Source organism: Ailuropoda melanoleuca, chromosome 6 (assembly GCF_002007445.2).
Source record: "Ailuropoda melanoleuca isolate Jingjing chromosome 6, ASM200744v2, whole genome shotgun sequence".
Taxonomy (NCBI): domain Eukaryota; kingdom Metazoa; phylum Chordata; class Mammalia; order Carnivora; family Ursidae; genus Ailuropoda; species Ailuropoda melanoleuca.
Window position 1 is genome coordinate 109,784,487 of NC_048223.1, and position 19,135 is coordinate 109,803,621.

General features: G+C 48.3%; 1 protein-coding gene across 5 annotated transcripts in view; it reads right to left on the reverse strand.

Moving 5' to 3' along the window:
• Positions 1-201: 201 nt before the first annotated feature.
• XPNPEP1 (X-prolyl aminopeptidase 1) overlaps positions 202-19,135 on the reverse strand; it is a 51,737-nt gene continuing 32,803 nt past the window's right edge. For 4 of the 5 annotated variants that reach the window (XM_011232147.3, XM_002925110.4, XM_034663254.1 and 1 more), the window contains 13 exons: positions 18,449-18,530; positions 16,737-16,947; positions 15,060-15,149; positions 14,430-14,480; positions 13,035-13,093; positions 12,819-12,896; positions 10,868-10,939; positions 9,262-9,322; positions 7,693-7,762; positions 6,620-6,793; positions 5,863-5,939; positions 4,356-4,454; positions 202-753 (listed from right to left, as the gene is read on the reverse strand). In XM_011232147.3, coding sequence (XP_011230449.2) covers positions 625-753; positions 4,356-4,454; positions 5,863-5,939; positions 6,620-6,793; positions 7,693-7,762; positions 9,262-9,322; positions 10,868-10,939; positions 12,819-12,896; positions 13,035-13,093; positions 14,430-14,480; positions 15,060-15,149; positions 16,737-16,947; positions 18,449-18,530 — 1,253 coding nt within the window. In that variant the 3' untranslated portion in view covers positions 202-624. The remainder of the gene's footprint in view (positions 754-4,355; positions 4,455-5,862; positions 5,940-6,619; positions 6,794-7,692; positions 7,763-9,261; positions 9,323-10,867; positions 10,940-12,818; positions 12,897-13,034; positions 13,094-14,429; positions 14,481-15,059; positions 15,150-16,736; positions 16,948-18,448; positions 18,531-19,135) is intronic. The other variant, XM_034663252.1, reaches the window with a different exon arrangement.

Genomic DNA, 19,135 nt, shown 5'->3' on the forward strand with positions numbered 1-19,135 from the left:
TCACCAAAATATTAGGTTTTCCAGAGAAAAGAAAAAAGCTTTTCAGTTAAGCCAGACAATACATGGGGAAGCCAGGGATCTCCCCTCAAAGGGGAACTTCTATCTAGAAAATGTCTCCCCCAAAGGCCACCAGCCCAGGAGATGAACTTGCCTAACATGCGGGTGGACAGCGCTGAGAGGAAAGACACAGCTGAGACAAAGCACATTCTGACATTTTATTCACTGATCATAAATACAGTCTCATGAATCAAGGTGATCATGAATAATGTACTAGCACCTGGAACTTGACCATCAGAGAGCAAGCACTCAGTGTTCCACCATTACTGGCCAGAGAGCTCACTGCGGCTGCTCGGGGCGTCTCCCCTGATCGAGTGTTCAGCTTTGCAGGGACCCTCCTTCTGGTGCAGCGATTTCATTCTTGGCTCGTTCTCAACAATTAAAAAAATCATAAAAGATTGAGTGTTTGCAAGAAAATATCAAAGAGGATAAGATTTTCAGCTCTTCTTAGAATCTCAAAGTAAAAAGGGGAAGTAAGGAAGGAGAGGAAAGGGGACAGATGTCAGGGATCTGCCAGGTTTCTTCCCTTCCCCAGAGCATTTTACAAAAACAAAAACCAGGGAGGCATTAATGCTGCTTGGAGATGGGTTGCGTCTCCCTGATGAGCCACTCGAGAGCTTCCTGGCGGCCCTGCTTCTGCAATTCCTTCCCGATCACTTCCCTGCAGGTCAGGTGGTAATTGTTGAGCCAGTCACACTAGAAGACGGAGAAAGACAAAGGCAGTATTCACACCTCTCCCAAAGGCCCCTGTGTGCGGAGATCACAAGTTGAGGGCAGACATACACAAAACCTTTTCCCCTGCTCAGGGACGAGTAACTTCCTTATGGTTTATTTCCCTAGAAATTGATGGGACAAGGCCATACTGCTTAGGGTAAAATGCTTCCAGAGCAGTCTACTGCATGTGGACTGGCAATGACTATGAAGGAGCTGTAAATACCTGAACAAGTCATGGCTTTGGGCTTCCCTGAGAGCAGAGTAACCTGTAACCAGGTATTCTTCCCAACAGGACCCCAAAGCCATGCCCACACGACACTGTGAGAGGGATGGGGCAGGGGGTCTAGCAGGTCCTACACCCACCTATGTGGCCTCCTTCCCTTGCACCTCAGCCATCTTGGGGCTGCAGTGGAGGAGAGGGGGGCTGAAAACTAGATGGCTGGTAAGACTCCTGCTAAGAGACACACCTGAAGGTGTCCCACCAATACACTGAGTTTCCTACCCGTATCCACTGACAACGCTGAATAAACTAGATCAGCCGAGCCCCCATGGGTCTTGTGAGTGTGGCTGTCTAGACTTCTGGTGACCAAGGACTGTGGGTGCTGTAGAGTGGGGCTGGGAGCTTAACTTTCAGACACTCAATGGAATGTGCCCACCGCCCCAAGAGATTTCTTAAAAAAGGTAAGAAGGAAGGAGGTCTGACAGGACTTCTGCCTGGGTCGGGGCAGATCCCCAGGGCCTGACGGTGAAAGTTCTGCAGCCATAAAAGGGTGAACTCTCCACCTTGGGGCGGGGCGGGTGTGAAGGCCGGAGTGAAGCAAGTTCTACCCAGAGGACGACCACCCATTCTCTTCACTGGCCATGAAGTGGGCCTGGACCCGACTCTCAGCTGCAGCAAAGCTGGCAAGACGGACACCGCCATCCAGGCTGCTGTTGCAATGAGCCACACGCCATCTGGGAAGGCAGTGGTGTTACAAAAGCATGGGCATCGGGGACTACAGTCTGGACCAAGTACCAAGGACGAGCTCAGGGGTTGAGATGGGCAGACAGATGCAGTGGTGCTGCCAACGGGCTTTGACCCAGCAGGGCTCCACTCCCCACTGGTAAGAGACTACTAGCCCTGCTGGCAGCTGGGGAACGGGATAGGGAATCAAAAGCAAGCAAACTCCTGTGGTTCAGGCAGGGCTATGAGACAGCCTGCAGTCCAAAGCAGCCAAGCCTGGAGCCAAAGTGAAACTCCCAAGACCCTTTCAGTTGTACACACGGCCTCAGTGGGGCCTGACCAACATCCTTAAGGCCCTGAAAGTCTGCAGCTGCCCATGTTCGTGACCAAAGTCCTCAGCTGCCATCTGGTGATAAATGATGGGAATGCAAACCCAACCCAAAAAGTCCCTAAAGTAACAGAAAACACTCTCTTCAGGAGACGGTAAAGGGCATGACCAAGGATTTTAAAAGCCAAATGGACAGAATCTGGTTTTGGGGTATTACTGTGTCTTCAGACAGAATGAAGCCCCAGACTGATTAAGTGGTATACGGAGAGAGATTTTTTTTTTTGCTAAAAGAGACAACAGGGGCGCCTGAGTGGCACAGCGGTTAAGCGTCTGCCTTCGGCTCAGGGCGTGATCCCGGCGTTATGGGATCGAGCCCCACATCAGGCTCTTCCTCTATGAGCCTGCTTCTTCCTCTCCCACTCCCCCTGCTGTGTTCCCTCTCTCACTGGCTGTCTCTATCTCTGTCGAATAAATAAATAAAATCTTTAAAAAAAAATAAAAAAAAAAAATAAATAAAAGAGACAACAAATGTACTCTGCTTGGTATGTTAAATACATCCACTGTTATTTATAGGAACTTGTTTATGACCTAAGGGTAAGAAGATATTACGTGCCCTATAAAAACTAATTGGCAGAAAGAACAGTTCAGTGATTTGGCTATGCAAGGTATAGTAATGAACCACTGAGTACAACAGAGCCCACTGGTCTATGTTCAATGTTAACCGAAGTCAAGTTAACAAAATTTCTCCCTCAAGGAAGAATGGCCTCACTCAACCTTCCTCACACGCGACTTCTGTGGATGAAGTAGAATGTCACTGGGAGGAATGCTTCCTGATGAGTACACTTTATGTGGACAGCAAGGACTGCATGACCTAGAGTTACATCGTAGGAAGCCACAGCCTTGGGCTTCCGAAAGCAAAGTGACTTCATACTGGAGAGTCCCTTGCTAAGACCCTGGCAGCTGTACCCAAGGCCATGAGAAGAGACACTGGCTCCTATGGTGCACGAAGGATTCAAACAGGTGGCTTCCATGCCCACTCATGTGTTCTTGTCCTCCTTTCCTAAGCCATGGACCGCTGGAGGGACTCTTCCTGCCAGACACACACCTGACACTATGCTGCTAACAGGTTGTTTCCTGTCCCGCACCATCGACAAGATGAATAAACCCGCATCAGTTGGCCTCGTTCGGGTGCTGAGTGGGGATATCTGGCTGGTCAAGGACACCCACGATTAAGCAGAGGTGCTCACACTCAGCGGGAAGCAGGTGACCTTGTTCTGTCACCCCTCTGTGAGCGGCGTCAGGCAGAAGAGGCTTCTGGCTGGGAGAATCCCATTCCAAAGCCCACAGAAGGAGCCTCCTCGAGCCTCAGGGCACTTTTCTCTAGTGACAAGCATGAGGCCCAGGTGCACACCACGGAGGATGCCTAACAAGGCACTTCACCGTCCCCGGGGTGAGGCCAGTGGCTGCTTTGGGTAACAAAAACTTACTCCTACAGTAACCTGCCATGCTTGTCCTGCCTTTGGCTCCCATCAATCATTTGCTGTTTGCAAGGACTTCTGACCACCTGCCTTGCTCTGAAACTTGTGTCCTTCTGGCTGTGTCTTCCTGGCTGGGGAACTGTTCAGCCTGTCCAGGGCTGACTGTTCCCGCCCTGTTTCTGACCCCTGTCTCTGCTCTGATTTTGATCACTGCCTGACCCCTCAAGCCTTACTCCAGGTCCCAGGGCCTGCCACCTCACCAAGCCTTGTGGGCCTGGGGACCCACCACAGGATTTGAAGGGGTTGCAAGACCTGTATCCCTCTGAGCTGGAGCGTGAGCACCTTGTGCTCCTAGCTTTGTGAAGAGCGACCAGAAGTGTAGGCACCACCTCTCTCCTTGTCTGTCTGAAAACTGGGCTTATGATAATACAGCTTGCTTTTCATTCCCTTAATGTTTCATTCAACATGAGAAAACATTCTGGTACATGCAATGGCCAACAGGCCCTACCACCCATCTGGCTTTTCAAAGGGAAGACACATGGCCCATGGTTTGCGAAACATTCCTCAGCGCAGCTATGGCTCGCGGCCTCAAGGAAAGCAACGGCGAACTAGTCCCACTCATGAAACCTTACAGCCCCACAATGGCGCAGGGACGACTATCTCTACGTGGAGAGCCAACAAATACAGGAAAAGCAACTACAGTCCTCAGGAGACCTAGGATTTTCAGACTCAGGTGGCACAGATCTCTAAATTAGGAAGTGAGAACAGATGAGAGAACGTAAGGTCGCTCTCCACCCCCACTCCCACTCTGCCTCCTCCAAGCCACCCTCATTACCTCTTTGTCTGAAAGACAGTCCACATCTATCATTTTGGTCTGTATCGGAACCAAAGTTAAAGGTTCAAAGGTCAGGCTTCCCCGGTTATTGAAGTTATACTGTTGGAAAAGGAAGAAAACAGAAGCTTTTACTCCTCTCTACCACAGTGAACTACCATGAGATCATTCCCACCAGACATGACCACCCCCCCCCCAGGGCCAGGTGTGACTGGGAACCAAGAAGGGGTTTGCTGGTCGGCATCTTCAGGAGGCCCAGGAGGCATGATGAACCCAGTCGATGCCATCGTCCTAGAGCTGCTCCGCTGTGCCAACAGCCGCCATCGGGGAAAGCCAAGGGGCTCTCAGCCGCAGATCCCCAGGCTAACATCCACTGTGATGGAGAAGGAGTAGGGACATAGCATGACAGGGACTGGATGAGGGGCATCACGGGTTTTGGTTCTCAAGACTCTACCGAAGTGGAAGTCCCCAACATCACTTTTATTTAACAGTTAACCATGTGTCCTGCCTCGACCAGCCAGTCCCATCCGGTGACAGACATTAGGTCTGTCCATTCTACATAGTACGGAATGGCCAGGCACCTGACAGCACGCTGGGTCTCTGTTCCTGGCAAGGCCTCTGGAGACGAGGTGAGAGGCCACTCTCAAGGATGGTGACTTCGATGTGGAAGCAGACAGCAGATCCCTGCAGCCTTAGGAAGCCACTTCCCTCCAAATGTTCGGTTTCCACAATCACCCACAGGAGTAAACGGGTCTTGAAAAGCCGAGCACCTACAGCCCTGCTACCTCTTGATAATAGCGATGGGGAGAAGGTGAAGCGCCTGTCTTCTGGATGGCAACAGACCTCTCTAACCGCCAGCCTGTGGGGCCTGACCCAGGGTATAACTGAGGGCTCCTCAGCTTTACCCGATAAAAATCATCTGAGGTATCTGTTGGAAATACAGATACCCTGCCCTGGGTCGAGGAGGGGCCTTTAAACAAGCACCTCCCCCACCCTAGCACCTGTCCCCAGTAGAGGAAGCATCATGACAAGGAGCTGCCTCTAATAAACTCAGAGCTCCAAATCCCATCAGGCAGGGGCCTGCCTGGGGCCCAGGAATTCCAGTTCTGGGTCCCAGTTCATTAAGGATTTTCTTTCTGGGGCGCCTGGGTGGCTCAGTCGTTAAGCGTCTGCCTCAGGCTCAGGGCATGATCCCAGAGTCCTGGGATCGAGCCCCGCATCAGGCTCCTCTGCTGGGAGCCTGCTTCTTCCTCTCCCACTCCCCCCGCCTGTGTTCCCTCTCTCGCTGGCTGTCTCTCTCTGTTAAATACATAAATAAAACCTTTTACAAAAAAAAAAAAAAAAAAAAAAAAAAGAAGAGTGATTTCTAGGAGACTCCCTGATATCAGGGGGAGGAAGCTCCATTTTGGCTCCAAAACGGCACACTCTTGGCTCCAAAGACAAACATCTTCATCTTCCTTCATTAAGAAACAAGGAAAATTTAAAAATAAATAAATACACAATTACCTACCTTGGTCTTCACAGGAACCACTAGGACAACATTTTCAATGCGAATTCCAAAAGCCCCATCTTCATAATACCCTGGCTCTGAAAGAAATCAAACCCAGAAATAAGCAGCAGCCCGTGATGAACACGGACACACAGGGAAGTGCTCCCTCCTGGGATGACAGACGAGAAGCAGGTCAACAGCCCACTCAGTCCAAGGGGAAAGAGCCCAGAGATGGCCCCTCCTCCCACACCGCCACTTCCAACAGGTACTCGAGGAACAGACAGAAAGGTTCTAAAGTCCCTGAAAACTGCGCCAGGGTCAGGAGTACAATAACAGAGGGTCCACCAAGTCAGTCACAGGGCATATTCCTAAGACATAACAATGCAGGCATTAAAATATATGCACACAGATCTGGTAACAACTTGGGAGAAGGAAGTACATTAAATAAGAAAGCTGAATACAAACAATACATCCAGTATAATCTGAATGATTAGGAAAAAAGATATACACATAGATAAAAGACCAAAAGCTAATACATCAAAACATGAAGCAATGTTTCCCCTGGGTGGTTGGACGCTGTCCCACAGCCTCACCTTTTCTAAAATGAACACGTATCACTTTTATAATCATAAAACGTTGTGGTCCTTATTTAATTCAAGGTGACAAGGGGGGGGGAATTATATCCAATTTACTTTAAGATAATCAGAAGATAAGAAACGACAGACAGCCCCCCAACAGGCCCGAAGACCCACGCACCCCGAATGTGAGGGACACTCACCATCAGTGACAATCATGCCTGCCTCTAAGGGCTCATCAGAGAAGGTTTTATAACTGATGCCACAAGGACCCTCGTGAACATTCAGGAAAGACCCAACACCGTGTCCCGTTCCGTGCAGGTAATCCAGGCCAGAATCCCATAAAGCTGAGCGGGCGAACGAGTCAAGAAGGTGTCCTGAAAGACACATAAAGAACCACTTGATGATATTTGTCCAGTGCTTTTCAATTTGCAAGCACTTTAGAGATTAGATTTATTGTGTTTGGCTCCAGAAAGTGAAAGAGTAACCAGCATGTAAAAGTTACTGGAGGGTTCTGATTTCAACCCAGCACAAGAAAGAACGAACAATCAGAGCTCCCAAGACAGCCAGTCCCCAGCCGGCCAGAGCTCAGTCTGAAGCTGGAGGATTGTCTGTCCAGGAAGCCAGTAAAGGGGCCGGACGCCTGCAGCAGCAAAGGGTGTGCACGATGAGAATGTTGCCTTCCCAGCTCTGGGACCCTGCTGTTTCCGAATTTCAAAGATGAGACTCTAACCAGACTGCGAGGAAACAGATGCCCAGGGAGATGAGCTCAGACCCTATCTAAGCAGATTCAAGGCCCAGGTCTTGTCAACGCCTCGTCCAATGCCCCATCCATCAGTCCTCAAGCAGACTGGTATATATCCGAAGTCAGGTTCCCAGTAAAATAAATCCCGACACGGATCCCAAAAGGAGGCACTGGCCCAACATGGCAGGACAGACAGGAGGCTGCATCAACCAACTTCCACTTGGGCCCGGAGGCCTCCATGTCCTGGCCGCCCTCTCCTGGAAGCCACCCGCCTGCATCATCTGACACCTTGGGTGGTCAGCAGAGAGGTACATGGCTGACATCAGCCCAAACCGAAGCGTGGCTCCCTGGGAGGCCCGCTGAGCTCAGTGAGTGGGTCTAAGAGATTCACTCCATGCAGCACTTGCCCTGGCTGGGCCTGAAGGGGCCAGGGCGGACATGAAACAAAAGACATGTTCTTCCACTCAAATTGAGACACGTTTGGTGCCTGATCAAGAAGAAGCCTGCCATACGACAGAAGGAACCACCTACCTTTGGTTCCAGTCGGGAAAACGGCTGCACTCACAGCTATGTGGCCCTTGAGGACATATGTGAAGCATTCCTGCCAAAGAAAACCCAGGGGCACGTTGCAGAATGAGGACAGATGCTTCAGTCCCGGAGTTTTCCGGCAGCTCAGAAAACCTCGCTTCTGAAGGTTTTTAGCAATACCACAGAGAAAATCAGAATAAAAAGAAAAAACTCTGGTGGAAAAAAAAAGTTTGGCCACAGGACCAATTTTCTAGAAAATCTTAAAATTAAATTTAGTTAAAAGAGAACTGTCAGAGAGATGACCCCACCATTCCTTCCCTTGTAATGAACATTCTGACACACTGTCTGAGCCTGAGAAAGACGAGCAAACGTCATAAAACTACTGATGACGCTAGCTAACATTTACCGAGCTACTCCTCTGTGCTGGGCATGGAACTAAGCACTGAAAACTTAATCCCACACTTGATGCTGGAGATGCTGCTGTCATCCTCACTTGACAGAGAGATTAACTAGCCTGCTCGGTGGTGTCATTCATAAGTGGCAGCATCTGGCCTTGAAGCCAGGCAGTCATGCGTCAACATCTGTGCCCCTTTCCAATGTTAACTCGGAGGGGGGACCCCTACTGCCGTGATAAGAAAAGTGTTGCTTGGAAGGTTAGTGGCTTGCCGATACGGTGCAGAGCCAAGACTAAACCCATGCTCTTCGATCTGGTCTGGAGCTCTCTACCCAGCACAAGAAGAGACACGCCAAAGGTATGTGGAGCCGAGGTCAGATTTTTCTAAGGTGCTCGTGCCTTCGAACAGATGAGGCACAGGCCTAAAACTACAATATCTGCTCTGCTGCACTGCGTAAAACTCTCTTCCTTGGACAAACTTCCTGCAGGAGCTCCCAGAAAAACAGATTCACTCAGAGACTCAACCAATAATTGAGTCACTACACAGTCACTATGCTGGGCAATGACTGATCCAGGAACTTGCAAGGGTTGTGGAACCTTTAGAACCAGCCTTGGAGGCAGGTACTCTTATCCCCATTTTTATGGATGTGTCTAAGTGCTTTACTCCAGGTCACAGAGCCAGCAAACAGCAGAGAAGACCTGAAGTCCAGCCTCCAGGCTCCCACCTCACCATCTCCTCCTCTCCATGCCAGACAGACCAGAAACTGAGCAGTGTACACCATTTTAGAGGCTTCCTGAGCTAACCCTATAAATGGAAATGCTGAACTTGAAAAAAGAAGGGAGGGTGGCTTTCAGAATCAAATCTAGACACTGTTTGTAAAAGGTATATATTTCACTACCCCACTCCCATCCCCAAAGAGATTTCCTGATTCAAGAGAATACTGACACTGTTTAAACTTGAATCTGAGTTGCTGTGACCTTAGCAGACAGAATGCTTTTAAAATTCCTCCAGTAATTAATTAAAGGGACATCATAAAGCAGATAAGCCTGACTCCACAGTAATGAGCTGTTGTACTACCCCACATATAAATTTTCCTTCGTTATACAATTCCTTTCATAAGAGCAATGCTGTTCTTAAGAAAGCAGACAGGGCTTTCCAGTTTTCTGCCCCACCTTACCTTCTCATAGGCCGTAGGGGTCCCAAAATGCATGGTCCGTGTCACATCTGTCGTCCCATCCCTTTCCAAAAGAAAGGACAAATTAGTTTTCACTCAAAATAAGCTTTGGCTCAGGGGCACCTAGGTGGCACAGTCAGTTAGGCATCTGACTCTTGGTTTTGAATTAGGTCATGATCTCAGGGTCATGAGAACAAGCCCTGTGTCAGGCTCAGCGCTCAGCACGGAATCTGCTTGAGATTCTCTCTCCCTCTCCCTCTGCCCCTCCTGCTCAAGCTCGAAAATAAATAAATAAATCTTTTTCTAAATAAATAAATACATACATACATGAGACAAAGTATGAGAGCAACGATAGCCTGAGGTAGTTAAGAGTGGACAGTCCCTGACACACACTCTCTTGGTCTACAACATGAGGACTGTTTCATGGGCAACACTATCATGGGGTTATAAACGAGAGAGAGGAGACAAAGGAAATAGGAGCAAGTAGGAGCCTGCTTCTATCCAAAAAGGACCAACCTCCAATTCCTCCCGTCAGAAGAGCAAAGGACTGGACCCTACAATTACCCAAAGACATCTCTTAGAATGCACTAATCCATACCCCTGACATAAAAAGGGCAACTTCTGGAATCCTGCTAAAATTTAGATGTGAAACAAAACTGGCACCAGTACCCAACTCAACACCCTGAACTCTAAGCTGTTATCATGAACACCAACCCACATGTGCCAAGGCTAGGCTGTGGTTTCCACCTACGTGGCGGAACCCACTTAATAACCAGGCTCTCCACAGGCGCCTGGGTGGCTCAGTCGGTGAGGCATCCGACTCTTAGCTTTGGCTCAGGTCATGATCTCAGGGTCATGGGATAGAGCCCTGCGTCTGGCTCTCAAGCGCGGAGTCTGCTTGAGATTCTTTCCCCCTCCCTCTCCCTCTGTCCTTCCCCCTGCTCTCACTCTCATGCTCTCTCTCTCCCTAAAATAAAATAAAGTCTTTAAATAATAAAAAAAATAAGCAGTCTCTCCATCAGCCACAGTCCTAACTATAGTGGGAATGGAGCATTAAAACTGCTTGTCTCTCTTAATGCAGACCACACCTCTTCCAGCTCCTTCTCATGGGTTCCACATCGAGACCCAGCCAAATCTTGGGTTCTCCTCTGAGAAACTTTCTCGAGGATTAATATGAAAGCAGCAAGACATGAAGATGGAAATTCAGAAATTCAAGGGCAACCCTAGTTTTTCGTTTACTCATTTAAAATTACTCCCCCACTTCCCAAAGCCATGAGGCCGCTGCAAGCCCAGAGAGCTAGCAGGCAGTTTATGAGCTAGGGCAGTCTTTCCAGTGGTTTTAAAAGCTTGCTTTCAGTTATTTATTTAGTATTTAACAACTTCCGGCCAAGAACTAAACATTTCTATCAAACAGTCTTTTGTGAGAAGAGTCACCACCGGACAACTTCAAGCAGGGGTGAAAAAAAGGACAACACATGAGAACGATTCCATTAGGGACTGGCGCAGAGTGAAATTCCCAGAGTGAGATTCAGCGGGAGCCTGGCTTTCCCCCTATTCAACTTTTTTGACCCAACACCATCCAGTTCTATGGCAGCCCTAGCTCACTTACTTGTATTGGGCTCCCGAGTCGATCAGGTACACCTCATCTAGCGACAACGTCCTATTCGTCTCAGGGACCGGCCTGAGAAAGTTAATTAAAAATTAATTATTCCACAAATGTACTTGCCGAATCTGGGAGGAGACATCTAAGAGTTCTTCATACTATTCTTACAACTTATATAGGTCTGAAATTATGTCAAATTTAAAAGTTACCCACTAAATTAATTATTCCAAATAATTAATCTTCTAGAACTACTCAAAGACCCGGGTCAACCTATCTCCCCAACTGGATAAAGAGCTCAAGAGAAGGAAGAATAACATATTTCTTCATATCTATATCCCATCTGTGTCTGAAACAAAACAGGTTCATGAAAGAGGTGTAAAAGTTACAAAAATAATAATCATTAGATGCAAGAGGACAAAGCTAGAGTCCTGAGAACTGGGAATACAAGCAACCAGGAGTCACTTGTCTCTGGTTGTGGAGGTCCCAGGCCACGGCCTCAGCGACCATGTCAGGGGCCTCCCCATGTGCTTCCCAGACCACCAGACAGGATGTAAATGTCTCAATTTGGGAGAAAAATTAAAGGGATTTTTATTAGGAAAAGGAGTGAATCACAATGTTCTTGTGCCATAGCACTTTTTTTAAATGAACATGAAGTATTTTTAAAAAGTGATCTGATTTCCCCATGCCATTTCCAGACAGTACAACTGCACTGGGAAATGCTAGAAAGAGTAAAGGCATTCCAAGTCTCTACCCTGCAGCTCAGAGAGGGACTCCTTCATTTCCAGGCACCACCCCCTCTCTTTGGCACTAAGGGCATCAGTGGTCACTCCAGCCAAATGACTGGAACCAGCTCCAGGCCCTGCTTCTCAACAGGCTTCCAATAGCCCACAGCAAAAAAAAATGCCAAAGCAGAAGCAGACTTCTCCCTCCTTGATCTGAAATTTTTTAATGTATTAATTACATGCAAAATTCTAGGATAGTATCCAGCCAAAAAAGTCACCACCTGAATTAAACATAAGACAAAAACTGAAGTCCTTTTTATATTTTAATTTTGGAACAGAAGCATTAATAGGAGAGAACTGCACAATCACATCTGTGACTGTCTCCCACACATGGCTTCAAAATGTGCCCCAAGACTAAAAGCTCTAAAAGCAATTATTAAATTTGGGGGGGGGGGAGGATATCTGCCTGGGTACAGCACAGTGAGAGAGACCAAGTATTCCTCCACTAATTGTACATCATAGACACGGAGCAAAGAACTCAAAATGCCCAACACAAGGCAAAACCATTCGACTGGGCAAATCTGAAGCTGGAGCCCAATGGCCAAGTCAAGTTCCGTTTCCCACCGAGTCCACAGGCAGATCAATCCTAAACTTATCAGTGCCCCTTCTATCTCACAGCACAGGGAATGCTCCACTCTGTGAGTCCACAGGTGCTTGGAGGTCATCTGCTGAAACTCCTCACAGGTTAGGCGCCCAGCTTCAAGCCCGCAAGGAGGGAAGAAAGGGTGCTGATTACCTCCCTCACCACAACGGGATGCTCGTCGAGTGCTAAGTTTCTCAGTATGGAGGCGATGGAGCTCACAAGATGTTTTGGACTCATGCATCAAGAAGGCTGCCATTATCAGGAAAGACAAACACTAAAGTAATCTGACCACCATGATCAATACAGCTTCTGTCGCCTCAGAAAGGAAAGAGGGGGACAACCCATCTGACTACCTCACAGAGAAGGTCAACGCCATACACCTGAGCCTAAGAGGAGGCTCCCAAAAGGCAGAGACTTGGAGATGCAGAGGAAATGAGAGAAAACAAGTCCTCATTTCCCATCTAATAACAGTCTCAAAAGACACATGGAGGTGGGCACTGGGGCCTCTGATAAAATAATGGCTCTCCCCTGCTCAGGCTCCTGTGCAGAAGCAGCAGCAAAGCCAGGCAGCGTGCTCCTCCGCATGCCTTACGCGTAGTGAATGATGGCGCCATTGGGTCCCGTACTGGAAATCGTTGGGAAGCTCAGGTCCACAAAGTCAGCCTGTTGCCTAGAACAGAAAGACACAGAAAGCAGAGCTGCTTAAAGGATTTGATTGTGCCAAGAATCAGGGCCCTCTCAGCCTCATCTAACTCGCCAAAGAAACGACCACAAGCTTCAGGGCCCCCCCACACACATGGATCCTCACCTGCGAAATTCCTCGGCTTTGTCAGCAGCTGAGATCTCTGACACACCACCTTTGGGCACCTGCAAAGGAGTTGCTTCTAAATCATCTAGGGTCATAAATTCCTGGGCTTCATACAAGTTAAAGGGGATGCATTAAATGCTGATTTTTTCCTCACTTCCCATGTCCCAACTGTCCCACCTACAGGACACAGCTGATGTCTCATCTTTAACACGGAGGGAATTTCCAAAGACTCTCATCAAAGCTATCTAAGGTAGAAGGACTTCTATCCTTTCAATTTTTCACTCAACTATTTCTCTCAGTGGTATATCCTAAAACCTCCCCCAAACTTAATCCATCTAAGTTTAAAAAATTCAAAAGCATCTCCTGCTAGGATGTCATCCTAAATAAATAAAAAAGACAAATGCAAAGATATTATTACAAGGTGATTGATAATAGCAAAAAAAAAATTAAAAAATGATCTAAACACTTGAAAATAAGAGGAATGGAAAATCGGTCTAACCACTAAATGCAACCTCTCTACTTGGATCCATTTTTTCTGTTTTTTGGGTTTTTTTTAATGCGAGTAGAGCTGACACACGACGCTTATGTTAGTTTCAGGTATACGACACAGTGAGTCAGCATCTCTCTGTTACGCTGTGCTCACCCCAAGTGTAGCTACCATCTGTCACCACACAACGCTTTTACAATTTGGATCCTTTTTTAAAGGACTCAAAGCACATGGAGAAGGCTCACACTATGGTACTAAGTGAATAAAATAAAACACAAAATCACTTCTATACATTGAGAGACATGTAAAAATGATTTACACAGAAGAACAACAGCCAGAGGGAATAAACTAGTTACACAGGTGGGAGTAAGGGTGATATTCTTTTTCCAATTTAAGCTATTTTTAAAGAGTTGTTTATATAATATTTAAGGGAACATGAGATTGTTTAATAACAGCACAAAGAAATCCCCTGCTGTCAACCATAAGGAATGAAAAGGCAAGAAACTAATGGCCAGAGTCAATTTACTATCAAAAGTGTTACATCTTAAACTGAAATCCAAAATGTACACAAAGATCTTTTTCTCTTAATACAATCAGCTTGCCGATTATTATTATTATGAGCCATTTTCCCTTATAATGAAATTCCACTTAATTACAAGACAAGGCCTTGATCCAAAAGGGATCCTCTCACTTAAGGAAATTCTTCATCTGTGTTACTATTTTCTACAATCAAAAAATTTTAAATACACACCAGATTTCCTGAAAGAACTACCAAGAGAGAGTCCTAAAATTAGATCAAGACCTTGGACCTCATGGTCACCAGAGCACGGAGGGGGCCACAGTTAGAATCACATGTTGAGTTTCTGAATAATCGACATCCACGTGTTAAACAAAGGCTAGGAACCAACCTCTTTCTCCAGCCAGTTAAAGAGTTCACAGAGGGCAACAGCATCTTTAATCTGTGCAAACAACAGAGACATTTTTTAAAAGTTATTACTGAAAATCAGCTGGGCAGATTCAGAGCCCAGCCCCAACGTGGGACTGAGAAGGCTGGACCCACAGGGCATAACCACCAGCAATCGGGGCTTTCCACGCAGGCGCGCCCTGTTAACACGTCTGCGGCAATTCCCACCAGCAAGGAGAGGGCTCCTCGGCTGCTCAGCAGCTCCGGCACAACCGGGAAAGGGCCCCCGGAGAGCAGGGGCTAATCCCTCAGCAGGTTCACTCCCGTCCTCCAGAGACAGGAAAGGCAAGCCACTGGCAAAAGCCATCTGTGGGCCTTGCATCTTTCTAGACCCGCCGCTGCCCTTGAAACATACTCTGGGCCATTTAAGAAGCATCAGCATCACTTCCTTTTGTGCTATATGCTATACTTTGTAAAGACCAAGCCCACTGAGTATTTTATTTCATTCTCTCATTAACACCAGAAGCTCAAAGAATTTCTGACCTTGTGCCAGGCTCAAAGCCACCCAGCAGGTGAGGGACTGGGCCTTCGGACCACCACACACCCCCTCCTCTGCACAGGCTGCTTTACTCACGTGAGCTCGCCTCATGCCTTCTGATTCGGCAGAATTCTTCACAGCTTTGGCGATGCAGATGGGGGTGTAAGGCATACAGCATCGATGATCCTAAGGGCAAAAGGAGTAGTATGGGAAGTCGAACCTAGCTCCACGCACCCAAGACCAAGGCAATCACCTCTTCAGCCGGCACATCACACTTAAGGCAATCACCTGAAGAGCTCCCGCTCAGGACCCACCTAGCTGTGCCTGGGGATCGAAGACCTGCCCCTCTTGGCTGATGACTCTGAGCATGACGAAAGGGGCTTGAGCTCTTCCAAAACGATAAAGTACATCAAACAGGGTATTTCTCTTCTATCCCCTGCATCTTCAGCTCTTTGACACTGCTGGCTGCTGGCCATCAGGAAGATACCGCTTTTCAAGCCTCCATGGTCATGGTCAGAGTTCCCTAACGATCAAAGCTTGACCGAAATAACTCCTTTCTTGCTGCACAAAGGAGGCTTTTCCCATTGTCTGAGGACACACATGACTGATGAGAGAGGGCTTCCACTCCTTCTTCTGTCTTACTCAGGAATCACACATCACCTGCTCTTCATGGTCTGATCATAAAGGGCTAGGGAAGACCCTTTCTGATTAAAGAACAAGTTAGAACCCAGCCCTGAGTTACGGGAGGGGGATTCAGGACCACAGTGTACTTGCACAGAGCCTGCTGAAAGATGTTCACTCTCTCCATTCTCCTAGTCCCTCGTTCTCACATGCATATCCCTCATGAAACAGAGAATGCAGGCATGACCCCCTAACTTAGCTCAAGGAAGCAAATCTCAGAGTAACTGAGGGTCACACAGTGTGAGAGTGGCAGGGTGCACTGGCAAGGCAGGTCTAGTGGGCCAGGCCTAGGCTCTTCCCAAGATGGAGAAGAAAGAATACCCCTGGGCTTGGATATCCCCTTGGCAGCCAGAGGCCCAGGGCAGGACAGTCGAAAAGGCTATATCCACGGTGGCTTGGATTCCAGTCCTGCCCTGAGCCCTAGTTAAAATAAGGAGACAGCTGTCCACTGCTTAGCACCATCCAGCAAGGGCTCAGTAAAGGGCAAGGCTATCACTATCATTTGACTTCCGACAGGTCCCCAACTTCCCAAGCCCCTCTGGGCTTCCAGTCTCCTCAGCTGTAAAATGAGGTGGGGAGGGGGCGCACGTAGTGCTTTCCAGACTTCAGGCCTCCCCATACCACCTACATAGCTCCTACCCTGGCTGCCTGCTCTCTAGACCTTTATTTACTTAATACTTTTCTTTAGACCATCTCTAAATCAATTTAGTTTGTTAAACCCTGTCTTAAGAAATAATTTTTATAACCTTGAGGTCTCAAATGCTAAAAATGTTTTTTCTAATATATACTAAATTGCTTTTAAAACAGATTAACATTTAAATAACCTAAGTTTTAACGTACACTGCCTAAAATCATCTCTCATGCCACACTCCGGAAAACACAGAGGACTCCATGAATTCTAAGGGCCCTCAGACTCTCAATACGACTCCAGCCCAAAGGGCTCTTCCAGGGACAGGGCACCTAACAGCCAGTCCCAGAGATCTTCCAGAACAAGCTCTGTTTCGAAGACAAAGCTGCAGGATGCCGGAACTGGGAAGGGGCTGGCAGCTGGAATGCGGTCGGCCTTGAATGGGCCTCAGTGGGGCTACCAACCTTGGGGATGGCCTCGTTCACGGCATAGCTGGCCTTGTCGCTGACCCACACCTTCTCCCTTGGGGAGAGACTGGCACACAGAGCCTTGAGCTCGCTCAGGATGGACTTGTAGGGAAGCACCTGGATTCTGTATTCAGCTTCCAGACCCAAGTCAAAAAGCAGGTGCTCCTTCACACTGGGGGCGTCCATGCGGTCACCATCAATGAAGAGCCTGCAGAGGGGCGAGAGGCGAAGTGACAGAGAAAAGAGGGCATGTGAGCAAGGGGGGAACACGGACCCACAAGTACACAATGGGCTCCATCTTCTAGCAATCAAAACCAAGCAGCTTCTCCTTCTTCCCCATTCCTTTCCCAAATCCTGCTCTCCAAGTTGTGACCCTTTCCCTGTGTATGTTATCACCGTTCACCTCATTCCCCCAGCCAGGACCTGGGCACTGCCCCTGATGTCCTTCCTTCTCTCCACTGAGATCTCTGGACCTACAGTCTGTATCACCATCAAATCTGTCCAGCTTTGCCTCTAGCCCTGCCCAGTCACCAGCCAGGTTCAGGCTACACCGTGTCTCCACTGGATTAGTGCCACAGCCTCCCAGCTGATCTCCCTGCATCCAGTCCTGCCCCCAGCCATCCCAGTTTCACAGCCACAGTATTTTTTATGATTTGCAAAGCTGATCATGTGGTTCCTTGCAAAAAATCCATTCAATAGCTCCCCTGTGTCCTCAGAATAAAGGTCCAAGCTCCTGGACTTGGCTCACAGGCCTTCCTTTATGTGGCCCCTGCTCACCTTCCGGCCTCACACTCCACGTTCCAACCACACTGAACCACTCCAGGTCCTCAGCAGGCACAGTGCTCTCTGCTGCCCAGAGCTACTGCCAATTCTCTTCACTCTGCTTAGATCACCATTCCTTTGGCTCCCCATTCACCTAGCCAACTCACATGTGCCCTTGATCTCTGCTTCAATATTACTTGTCAGTCTCCTCTGACTCTCCAGTGTAGGCCAGGCCCCTCCGATAACACCCATACCCATCCCACTGACAAGTTAGTGCCCACTTACATGCCTGAATCCCCTGAAGAGACACTCATCTCCCCAACTCTAGCCCAGGACCCAGCCTGTCTCATTCGTCCTAGCACCCAACAGAGATCCTATCAACTTAATAAACGTTATCAGAATAAAGAGAGCCAGCCAAATAGAAAAGCAACCACAGGAAGGCCACAAGCAATTCTTTAACAGCTAGGCAACTGGACAAAGCACAACCGAGGGGGTTTTCCTGTGTCATTTCTGACCTTCCAAATGCCTGGGTTTATTTGAACTGTAGACCCAGGATTGCATAACAGAGCCTATAAATCCCTCTGTACCGGCTGCTACAAAACAGAGTCAGATGTGTGGCCTGACCAAGACCTTGCGGCAGAAATTTTGTGAACTAACCTCATTCTGGTTTTGTTCTGATGTCCCTGCGTACTTATTTTTTTTTTATCTCCTAGTACGAGAAATATTCTCACAGATTTCAAGTCATTTGGGAGATTGAGAGAAAGGCAGGATGTAAAAAATACCTCGTGTTTAGGAAGACCAGAAGGGCAAGGCAGAGGAGGCAAGAAAGGGGAAAAGCAGCACATCGGCAGGACCTCAGGCAGTGATAGGGTTGACCAGCAAGAGGGACGGGGCAGCTGAGGAGCTGCGAGGAAGGGAGGCCCTTCCGGTGTGGGGCAAACACTCACATGATCGTCTCCAATCCTATGATTGCATAGGAGAAAAACACCGGATTGTGCTCCACATCGGACCCTCGGAGATTGAACAGCCCTTAAAAAACAAACAAACAAAAAAAGACCCTGTCACCTGCCTGACTTGGGATATTTAACAGATTATAGGGGGAGGGAAGCACTTTGGCATCCGTGGTAGGCTTCCGTGGAAGGATTTGGTGGCATCTCTCAGAAAAGCAGGAAACCCGACTTCCTGCTTCCACCTTTGAGCTGCAGTTGCTCATGTCCACCAAATGATGGCACCAGAACTGTTTCTTATGCTGCCACATCACTGTCCCGGGAACAGAATGGAAGTGAGTCAAAAAACTTGAGAAGTACCCTCCAAATGAAGAGTTGAAATGGTCCGCCTGGTGGTGACCTGCCAGGCCTGGCCTTGCTGCAGGGAAAACCTTTGGCTCTCCCAAGTGAGGGAAAACAGCCAAGCACTCTCTCCCTGCTGAAGCAAAGGACTAGGGTAGAAAAACTGAGACCCACCCACGATGAGGGAGGGCAAATAAGGCCCTCTGGCTGAGTCAAGGAGCCCCATGGAGGCGGAGCTCCCCAACACAGGAACAAAAGCAGTGAGTCAGCAGGGCTCAGGCCCATGAATGAAACCCAAATCCGAGCCCACCCAAGGGTAGGCTGTGGTACCAAATCGGAGTGGAG